Source organism: Anopheles maculipalpis, chromosome 2RL (assembly GCF_943734695.1).
Source record: "Anopheles maculipalpis chromosome 2RL, idAnoMacuDA_375_x, whole genome shotgun sequence".
NCBI classification, from domain to species: domain Eukaryota; kingdom Metazoa; phylum Arthropoda; class Insecta; order Diptera; family Culicidae; genus Anopheles; species Anopheles maculipalpis.
The window spans coordinates 9,134,989-9,145,503 of record NC_064871.1 but is presented as its reverse complement, the minus strand read 5'-3'; the positions used below and the strand labels follow the sequence as shown (position 1 = coordinate 9,145,503).

Genomic DNA, 10,515 nt, shown 5'->3' with positions numbered 1-10,515 from the left:
TGAAGCGCTTCAAAACAGATTTGAATTGTCAAGTGACGGTTTTTTGGGGGGAAAGTTGACATCTTCTTTTAGCACTGTCAAATTTTAGTACAGTTTCGTTTTTCTTCCTCAACTCGGTTACAATGAATAGAAAGTGGTTAATGAAATTTACAAATCATTTTAGACGAACTAGAATAATAAACATTTTATTTGATTTCAAAGAAGGTGTAGCTCAAATTGGCTAAAATAGCTCAGCAATTTCAGTTTGAAAGACTGCTTCGTTAAATAAAGATATACTTCAAAATAGTTTCGTTCAAACATGGTGCTCCCCGTCGGTTTGACATTTGGTTCGTTCAGCTCTTTGTAGCAGCATCTCATTTTGTGGAAATAACGTGATTCCTGTACGGCCAATTTCCAACAGCAAAAATGTACGCCCCACAGCAGCCAATTCTGATTCTCAGTAAGTACTGCGCGTCGTTTATGCTAAGAACAATCGGTGAAACATAAATTCGTTTCATTACAGGCAAAAATACCAAGCGAGAGAGCGGCCGAAAGGTGCAGTTGGAGAACATCAATGCCGGCAAAGTGAGTCACTGCGTGTGTGTGTGTGCGGGCTCCTGCACACACATGGTGCTTACCACAAGGGGTCGGAACTAATGTGGGTGTTTTTTTTTTCATTGCGTTTAGACCATTGCCGATCTCATCCGCACATGTTTGGGCCCACAGGCGATGATGAAAATGCTGATGGACCCGATGGGTGGCATCGTGATGACCAACGATGGTAATGCGATCCTGCGCGAAATCACCGTACAACATCCGGCCGCCAAGAGCATGATCGAAATTGCACGCACGCAAGACGAAGAGGTCGGTGACGGCACGACGTCCGTGATTGTGCTGGCCGGTGAGATGCTGGCTGTGGCGGAACAGTTCCTCCAGCAGCAAATCCATCCGACCGTCATCATCCGGGCGTACCGGGAGGCACTCGAGGATATGGTGCGCATTCTGCAGGATGAGGTCAGCATTGAGCTGGATCGTACCGACAAGAAAAAGTTGGCCGATGTGGTGAAGTCTTGCGTTGGCACAAAGTTCGTTGGTCGCTGGTCGGATTTGGCGGTCCGTATTGCGCTGGATGCGGTCGAAACGGTAACGCTGACGGAGAATGGACGCACGGAAATCGATATTAAAAAGTACGCCAAGGTGGAGAAAATCCCCGGCGGATCGATTGACGATTCGTGCGTGCTGAGGGGAATCATGTTGAACAAGGACGTTACACACCCGAAGATGCGTCGTTACATCGAAAAGCCGCGTATCGTACTGTTGGACTGTCCGCTCGAGTACAAGAAGGGTGAAAGCCAGACGAACGTGGAAATTGTGGGTGATCAAGACTTCACGAAGCTGTTGCAGCTCGAGGAAGAGCATGTGGCACGCCTCTGCGAGGACATTATTGCCGTAAAGCCGGACGTAGTGTTCACGGAGAAGGGTGTCTCCGATCTGGCCCAACACTTCCTGATGAAGGCAGGCATTACGGCTATTCGTCGGCTGCGCAAGACGGACAACAATCGGTTGGCCCGTGCCTGCGGTGCCACGATCGTGAACCGCACGGAGGAGCTGACGGAGAAGGACGTTGGTACGGGAGCCGGTTTGTTCGAAATCAAGAAGCTGGGCGACGAGTACTTCTGCTTCGTGACGGAGTGTGACGATCCGAAGGCGTGTACGATTCTGCTGCGCGGTGCCTCCAAGGACGTACTTAACGAAACGGAGCGTAATCTGCAGGACGCTCTGCACGTTGCACGTAATCTGATGCTTGATCCGAAGCTGCTGCCCGGAGGTGGTGCAGTGGAGATGGCCGTTTCGCAGGCACTGACGAACAAACAGATCCAGGGACCGTACCGAGCCGTTGCTCAGGCATTGGAGATCATCCCACGCACGCTGACACAAAACTGTGGCGCCAACACTATCCGAACGTTGACCGCACTGCGAGCGAAGCATGCGTCACATCCGGCGAGTGAAGGACCGTGCACGTGGGGCATCGACGGTGAAACCGGTCAGCTGGTGGACATGAAGGAGAAAAACATCTGGGAACCGTTGTCGGTGAAGTTGCAGGTGTACAAGACGGCTGTCGAGACGGCAATTCTGCTGCTGCGCATCGATGACATTGTGTCCGGTTCGAAGAAGAATAGCGGGGATGGTGCTGGCCCTTCGCCAGCTGCTGCTGCCGCCGGTATGGGAGGAGAGTAAGCGAGCTGAGTGGCTGGTTTCTGGTGGCCACTATAAATTACCTGCCACGCGCTAAATTTCCTTCACAAGCCTTTTAGTATTGCGCGAAGCGGATTTAAAATACACGGACTTGGTCGGGGGTTTGTTTGATCCTTAACGTGTCCTGTGTACAATACCATTTTGTCGTTTGAGGTCCGTGGCCTGATGCATTTTTTTTAGAATCAAACGCCTAACATTTAACACCCGCACACACATTCATACAACATCTATCGCACATACAGCGGAGCACACACTCTTTCATTTTGTCCGGTTCGTGTGACCGTCACCCCTCTTCTTTCTTGAATCGTCTTTATATTATTCGTATTTTTCTTTTTGCTTAACTTGTGCGATCGTGATCGATGTTGGCGAGCGATTGGGGCAGATCCTCACAGAGTTTGCTTATTGGGAAAGCTTATGATCGCGACGTATGTAGCACAACGTAAAATAAATATAAAAAACTCATTCAAATAATAAAACATGCGCTCATCGTATCGAATGCCGGGTACGCTTTGAAAGAAATTAGCTGACTTGGGGAAGTCCTTTGACACCCTTAATATTGGACTATTGCTATCCTTCCACACGTGCAGATCCAGAAATCCTTCTGAGCATCATCTCTCCCCCAACCCATCCAGCGTTGGGAAAAGCGATTCCCGATCGTAATTTACGGAATCAAAGCAATCTACGTTAATTAGATTAAATAAGACATCGAATCTCTTCTGCGAATCTCACTTTTACTTTGATAACACGTTATTGTCGCGGTCAACGGTGTACAACCAGTTTCGATAAAATCCAAATTGAATCTAATCCGAATAGGATCGAAACCGGGTCGAATTTTCCTAGCGATTGAATCAACCGAGTGCCGAATCGGCCAACACTAAACCAACTCCATTTGGCCCACAGATTTGAACAGAACTCAGATCTCCGACATATATTCTATGCATTACCAGAATCGTCCGTCATGGCAGATGTTAAGAATCGTTGAATGAGGATACCACCGCTAATCTCTAAGTACATTCCATAACACGAACGGAATGAGAATTCCCCTTTTTTCGTGTTGCTTGTGTTGCTGAAAGCTCGATCTTCAGCATTGAAGTGATTGTTGCTAGACAAGATGGAAGGACTCCTGGCCCTTCTGATCCGCCGTTTTAGATGACGAACGCTGAAGTCTCCAAACCAAGCGTGGACTTCTTTTGCTACCTGATTTTAAAAACATCGTAAGATTTCCTTCTCTTCTTTATTATCAACGCATCAATAATCATAATAATAATAATAATAATAATAGTTCATAATTATATCGGTGTGTAGTGTGCTAATTAAATTTGAAATGATCCGTTTCTTTATGCTGTCCTAGTCTAACACCATTCCACCTTCGGCAGTCTTCCTTTCGAGAGACCCGGCGTTTACACTGGTCGCCTCGTGCATTACGGCCACGGGACAAAAAGTGTTGCTTGTGACTGAGTTAATGGTCTTTGAGTTTTACAAAAAAAAAGTTTAATACAGATTTAAACCATCCTATGCTTAAGGAGGTATCTGTTATCCGCTACTAGTAAAATCAAGTCCACGTTAGCGTGTTTGGGGGTGGTGGTTCGGGGTGAACTTCCGGAAAAAGGGAATTATAGTTGAATAGGGGAAAGATAGGGGGACACACATTATGATTTCATATAGAAGGACGATAGTGGCGTAAGTATTCGAACGTTCCTTCCCTCCCCCCCTCCCCTCTCTCTTTTCTTTTAGCTGCAGCTGCTGACCTGGATCTCAAATGTACTTTTTACTGTTAATATGGCGATTTGACTTTATTTCCAAAAGCCAACCGTACGTTAGTTACGAAAAACAAAACAAAAAAACGTATCTTGGAGTCATAATAATTTTAGTGTCCTTACGATCCTTCCCTCTCTCTCTCGTCTTACTCCTCGCTCCAAACAAACAGCGTTCAGTCCTTCGTATTGTGCTTTTGCAAAGCGCTCTTGTTTAGTTTTCCCTTACTTATTATCTTAATTCCTTGCTTCTGAATACATTGTAATCTGTACATATGTAGCTGAGCTGGTTCGCTGCTCATTCCAACGCGCACAAACTGCCAACCGGGCACGGGCCAGAATGGCAGAAGAGAAGCCAAATCACAGGAATGAATTATGTGACACAACTAGCGTAATAAAGCGGCAGCGGCATGCTTGTTTAGTTACCGTTGACACCAGGTTCCGACGGGGAATTCTTAGGGTAACTAAGCCGTTTTCCTTTTTTCTTTTTCAACAAACACACACACGCACGTATAACAGCACACGCGTTATCTGCCATCCCATATAGTGATCACGCGATCTCGCGACCAATCTTTTGGTCGCGATTTTGCCAATGAAAGCAATTGGCACACATTAATTTAAAAAAAGACGCAAAAAGGAAGAGCAAAATGCAAAACAAACAAGCAATCGAACAATCCAAGCAAACGCAACATACCATAGCAATATCGTAAAACATGGAACAATTTAAAAGATCACCTACTGGTGTTTATCCTGGGGCAAATTGTAATTGTTCGGTAGTGTTTGGTTGACACATGAAAAAGCCTACTAAGATTGCCATCCTCAAATAACTATCCCTGCCAAAAGAAAGAATGAGCAAGCGGTGTATGTGTGAGCGCGCGTGCGCTTGTGTGTGTGTGTGTGTGTGTGTGTGTGTGTGTGTGTAAAAATCATGTTTGAATATCTAAATTCCTTCTTCCCTTCCTAAATATTCGCAAGTTACAATACACCAGAAAAATGTACTAAAATCGAGTTCGAATCTGTGTCTTTTTAATAAGAAAAGGGAAGCTAAAAAAGATCGAAACCGGAAAATGGGATAGCGAAATGTTCTGCTAAAATGAGCACCAACATGCTTATTTAACTCTCAGCAAACCGTAGGCAGTTAGCCAAATTCTATCCTTCCTGACGAAACGGTGCGTGTCCATTAGTGTGTGTGTGTGTGTGTGTATACGTTTTGCAGCGGAGGACGTCTTTTTGGTTAATCTAGTTCTAGCGTGTAATCAATGGTTCCGTCCTCATCTCGCTGGCCGCTCGTTTGTGACCCATTATTGCCACCATTGCTACCGGTGGATGTAGAACCCGGTGTGGTGTTGGTGTGATTTACGCTCGCTCCACCATTAGCGTTGGTTCCGGTACCGGCCGCACCGGAAGCAGTGGCACCAATGCTACCGAAAGCCGACGGTGGTAGACTAGATGATGAAGCGGATGATGCCGCCCCTGCCCCCATCGGTTGTCCCATCTCGAACAGCAGGTTCGTCATAGCGGGTCCTGAAAGTGTAGGAAGCAGATCATCTATGAATGGGCGGGTAAAGTGCTTATCAGCTGTAGACGGGGAACTGTGGCGGATGGGAACGATGCGTATCAGGATGACTTACGTATTGTGAAGGTGAGAAAGTTGGAATTCTGCCGGCCGGAATCAGACTGTGGCTGGGATGCTGCTTGCTGATGTTGCTGCTGTTGCTGTGTACTATCACTCGGTGATTGGGCATTGTCTGGTGACTGTGACTGCGCACCCGGGTGCCCATCTTCCGGCGAGAGGCTGCTACGACAGATGGGACACGTACCGTGAAGTTCCAGCCACGGAATGATACAAGGGTCGTGATAGACATGCTGCAACGGCGAAAGAAAGCGTTAGGGAAGCGAGGCAAAAACAAAAATCGCTGGTCACTGTGCCACTTACCAAGCAAGGTAACTTCCGGACCGGTTCGCCTACTACATAATCTTCGAAGCAAACAGAACACTGTAGCTTCTGGTCGACCTGTTCCGCGCTGATGGTGACGCTAGGTATCTGCGCAATCCGCTCTTTCTCCAGCGGCGGTGGCCCCGTATTGTCCATTTGGTTGAGCAGCTGTGTGACGATCGTGTCGATGCCTTCACGTCCCCACGCATAGTCGCCCGGGTTACCCATGAAGAACATTGGGCCACTGACGCCTCCTCCCGTAGCACCACCCGATACCGATATCAAGATTTCGCGTAATATTTGATCTACGTGGTTTATGGTTTGCACGCCCCGCCTTCGACTACCCCGCCTTCCGGCGAAACGCATGAAGGAAGGACGTGTGTCGCCGGAACCACCCGCACCACTACTGCTTGCGGCACCTTCGCCGGCATCGGTACCACCGGAGGCACCACCGGATGACGGGACACCACTGCTACCGTCCATGGGAATGTCATCTACGGTGAACAGGGCGTGATAGCCATTGCCCGATCCTGCACCACCCGCCGGTTGACCCTGTTGGTTGCCAATGCGCCGCAGGAATGGTGACAGCAGATCTTCTGGGAACAATTCACCGTCCAACCTTATTGTCTGCTTCGAGAAAGGATAGATTAGAGAAGGACATGCTTTTCATTCCAAACAGGGCACTTCTATCAACTTGCCTGTTCCATATCGCTTGTCGCTTGGTCCGCATCTTGTCCCGCTGCGGATCCAGCCGATCCGCTCCGTTCCAATGTCGGAAGTTCTTCGATAAATCCTTCCAGACAATGTGGACATGTAAATTCCTGTTGTAGCACCATACAGTTTGTACAAAAGTTAGTTTGCATCTTGTCGACATATATGAAGAAAAACACAACCAATACTTACCGACGAGACACGATCGATTTCGATGGCGCACGAGTGACAGTAGAAACGGGAAGGCGGGGCTGCCGCATTTTCTACCAATGCCTCCATCGTTCCCTGGACAGTCGGCCAACACACCACTCTTATACACCCGAGTTTCTCGTCGCCACGGAAACTGAGCTCTATCTGCCGCACGGCAAAATTCTTGTTACACTACTTCTACCCCGTACAGTACGGTTTTACGGCCCACACGAACCCGTTCCACCGAAACGAAGAAACGCTGGGAGACTACACAAAAGCGAAACAATTCAATCAGCACCCGACGTGTACTACCGGCGAAACTGCTCTATTCAATTTTTGCATCGGAATCGATGCACCCGGTCTACACACCAAATCACAATAATTGGTCCAACCAGGAGGCCACAAATCGGACGGGTAAATCGTGTTTCGCTACTTGTCTACCAGGATTTCGTCGTACGGTTTTGGAGCCCGCACGAAAGGTTCACAGCGGAGGGAACTATTTCGTCATCTCGCCTACTATCGGGCACATACCGGCCCAGCTTGCGGCTAGTAAAGAGGACGCGTTTCACTTCCCTTGCGAGCAGGATTACGCCAAAAATCGACAAATAGTGGTGTGAATTTTAAGGAATTTTCTAGGACGAAAAAAGAACAAGTGATAACTATGACAAATACAGAACTGTCAACCGTGGTGCAACTGTATAGTACGGTTATAGTGATGGGTTCAGTTCCCTCGTTCGTTTGCAGCTACGCATAACCTTGACCGTTTGCAATACGCAACTTTTTTTAAAAATTCGGGATAGACGACGTTAGTCGAAATCCCAAGTAACACCCCGAAGTTATGCCTAAGTCTACGCACACTATCATAATTCTCATTAACTCCCTTGCATTGAGCGCCTGCAGTATGAAGGCGAAGGCCTGCTTGCTTTCTTCCTTTGGCCTGTAGGAGAATAATCTACTCAAAACGGAACCGAAAGCGACACCGTGCGTATTCGGCAGTCCATTTTCGAAAAACCGAAAAAAAGTTCAAAAACCCATTCCAAAAACAATATCCCTAGAGTGTTTTTTGATGTTTTTCTTTCTGATTGATTGGATATTTGCCTGTCCTATCCCTAAACAATTTACTACTTCGTTTACTTGTTAAATATATTTTTTTCCATCCGAAGAACACAAAATGTTAAACCGTACTACCGTACGTGACAAAAAACTACGTTGCGATTGCATGAGCGACAATTTGTACATTTGAGTTGAGGTAGCAAATTTAAGGGCGGACGATTAATCAATGAGTTGCATTGGTCCATAATAGAACACTTTTATTGACTCTTTATTGGCATATTTTTCAAAGTGCATAAAAGACTTTATCTTGTTCAAGTAAAATATATTCAACTTCAAGCTCATTCTTCGGCATTGCCAATTTTACTACCTGTCAGTGCAGATGAATATACCATTCGTAATATACAAAGAATTCATGTTTCGATTGAAAAAAACTAGTTTTGGGATACCAGGCATTCATAGTTCAAACACCAAACAGAACAAGCTTTCAATAAACGTTAACAACAGGAATGATCAAAGATAGGCAAAGGCGGCTAGGGGATTTTGGTTACATGAGGGATTTTGGATTGATATGCCTCCCGAATATGCCCGATCTCGCTTTCGGTTCCGTTTTGAGTGGATTATTCTCCTACAGGACTAAGGAAGAATGCATTCTTGCTTTTTCTTCGCCTTCATACTGCAGGCGCTTAATGCAAGGGGTTGAATGAGGTTTATGATAGTGTGCGTAGACTTCGGCACAAAACCAGGTTCATTCGTTTTGGATCCTGGGTTCGGCACTAACTCCATGTATTCCGACCTAAACAAACAGCGAATTCGTGAATGTTATTCGCACAAATAATGGAAAATTACACCCGTATTTGGTGTGTCCGGTGGCCACCCAGTTTAACGAATCATTTTGTTTCTCTACTGCGATAACCACACCACATCTAATCGCCCACGAAAATAAGGAAGCGCTCGAGGAAAAATTGATGCTGATATGTAGCGATATGGGTACAGTAGGTTAAAGATAAATTGGGACATATACAATTTTTATTAATTCAATGTGATATGCTTTCTTCTTCTTCTTTGGCCTGCTCATGATTGAGCCCGTCGCGTCGACATGGCCAGGTCTCCAATCAGTTTCCAGGAAACTCGATCTAGGGCTGCAGTCCTCCATCCACGGCTGCATCCGATCTCCGACAGGTTAGACTCCACTTGATCCAGTCAAAAAGCTCGCTGTGCTCCTTTACGCCTCGTGCCGAACGGGTCGCTGACGAGCACCTTCTTGGTGGGGCATGAGTCCGGCATCCTCATCACGTGCCCCAGCCAACGTATCCTTCCGGCTTTGATTACCGTCAGGCCGTCCAAAAATGGCGAGTGCATTCGCATCCACCTCATCCTGGCGATTGTGCATTGGCGTGATATGCTTGGCTTAACGACCTCTAAGGTCATGCCTGCGGCCGGTTGCTAGATCATAGTTCGACATTCGACACAGGTCGGGTCATGTGAAACATGGTTGCCGTTTCCAGCCAGGCCGTTCTTTTTCAACTATAATGTCGTGAGTGTTTTTTTGAAAAATTCCATTTCTTTTTCCATCGCTACTCCAGCACATTATTACCACCAAATGGAACGCAACGCATATTTTCAGTTTAAAGGTTTTATTTTTCATAGAAACTTGTGACAAATACAAGGAAGAATAACATTTCCGAACGTGGGTATTCAATAAATATACTCGTTCCCTGCCCAGTTCCTTAAACACGATCTCCGTGGAGTAGAGAGTAGGGAGACAAAAACAACAATTCCACTGGCTTACATGTATATAGAGTCTAATGTCTTGGTTTTCCAGCATCCAATGCATCAGCTGTACACTTTTATGTCCTACATTCATTCGTTCGACTTTGCTAAATACAGAGATTATCGTGTTAGTTAGTATTACCTTATCTCTTTGCTCCCACGGTTAACTATGTGTTATCGGTTTGTGATCCCATGTTCCCATAATGCGCGTTTGTATATGTATTAGCCGTGTGTACTGCACAGTTTACCACTATTATTTCCCGTGCAACCCGTGCCGCAGGGTGCGACAGTGAAAACAAAAACCCCTCTTTTGGTGGGAGTGAACAGATTCGGTTTTTTGGAGGAGTGGTCCACATGCTCTGGGTGCTTGCAGATAAGGATATTTAATCATTGCGAATGTTGGCTACGGTAGTTGGGCTTAATTTGGCCAGTTTCTACTGGAGAGAGTGAGATTTAATATCATCGGGATTTTTTCAGATTCATCGTTCATATTTTGCTGTTAATTTAATGTGTAAAACACCAACGTATAATATCTATCTTGCGCACGTTACAAATAAGCGTAGCTTGGCTGTCTCTGCATTTATGGACAAGGATTATAAAATAATTTATTTGGTATCTGATTGGATGCCGTGCCATTCGGTCTGCTGGTTTGGGTTCCGGCGTCACGAAGGTGTGCAGTGTGTGAGCTGTATTTGAGCCCAAATGTTCTAGCGGTTTAACGATCAACATACAACTGCTTACAGGCTAGGGGGCTTCATCGTAATTGTAAAGTAAAGCTAAATCTGTAACAACGAAGCAGTAGAGCAAACATGGCTGCGCTGTGGAAGGTGGAGGAGCCTTTTTTATTTGTGATTCATTGCTTGTTTC

At 46.2% G+C, this 10,515-nt stretch overlaps 5 protein-coding genes across 6 annotated transcripts in view; 2 read left to right on the top strand and 3 right to left on the bottom strand.

The window, feature by feature from the left end:
* LOC126558677 (cleavage and polyadenylation specificity factor subunit 4) overlaps positions 1-10,515 on the bottom strand; it is a 500,167-nt gene that overhangs the window by 193,459 nt on the left and 296,193 nt on the right. The gene's annotated exons all lie outside the window — the stretch shown is intronic.
* Positions 1-10,515, top strand: part of LOC126557508 (probable methylcrotonoyl-CoA carboxylase beta chain, mitochondrial) — a 142,554-nt gene that overhangs the window by 8,308 nt on the left and 123,731 nt on the right. The window lies entirely within an intron of this gene.
* LOC126557207 (protein kinase C) overlaps positions 1-10,515 on the bottom strand; it is a 283,290-nt gene that overhangs the window by 172,564 nt on the left and 100,211 nt on the right. The window lies entirely within an intron of this gene.
* On the top strand, positions 318-2,217 carry LOC126557641 (T-complex protein 1 subunit gamma). Its single transcript, XM_050213491.1, has 3 exons — positions 318-439; positions 503-564; positions 667-2,217. Exons 1-3 carry the CDS (start codon positions 406-408, stop codon positions 2,215-2,217), a joined length of 1,647 nt encoding a protein of 548 aa, XP_050069448.1. The 5' UTR covers positions 318-405.
* Positions 5,209-10,515, bottom strand: part of LOC126559813 (E3 ubiquitin-protein ligase Iruka) — a 33,461-nt gene continuing 28,154 nt past the window's right edge. Inside the window, exons 2-6 of the mRNA XM_050215985.1 lie at positions 6,829-6,921; positions 6,620-6,746; positions 5,926-6,587; positions 5,621-5,855; positions 5,209-5,537 (exon numbers count right to left, since the gene is read on the bottom strand). Of these exons, the coding sequence (XP_050071942.1) occupies positions 5,224-5,537; positions 5,621-5,855; positions 5,926-6,587; positions 6,620-6,746; positions 6,829-6,915 (1,425 nt within the window). The 5' untranslated portion in view covers positions 6,916-6,921 and the 3' untranslated portion in view covers positions 5,209-5,223. The remainder of the gene's footprint in view (positions 5,538-5,620; positions 5,856-5,925; positions 6,588-6,619; positions 6,747-6,828; positions 6,922-10,515) is intronic.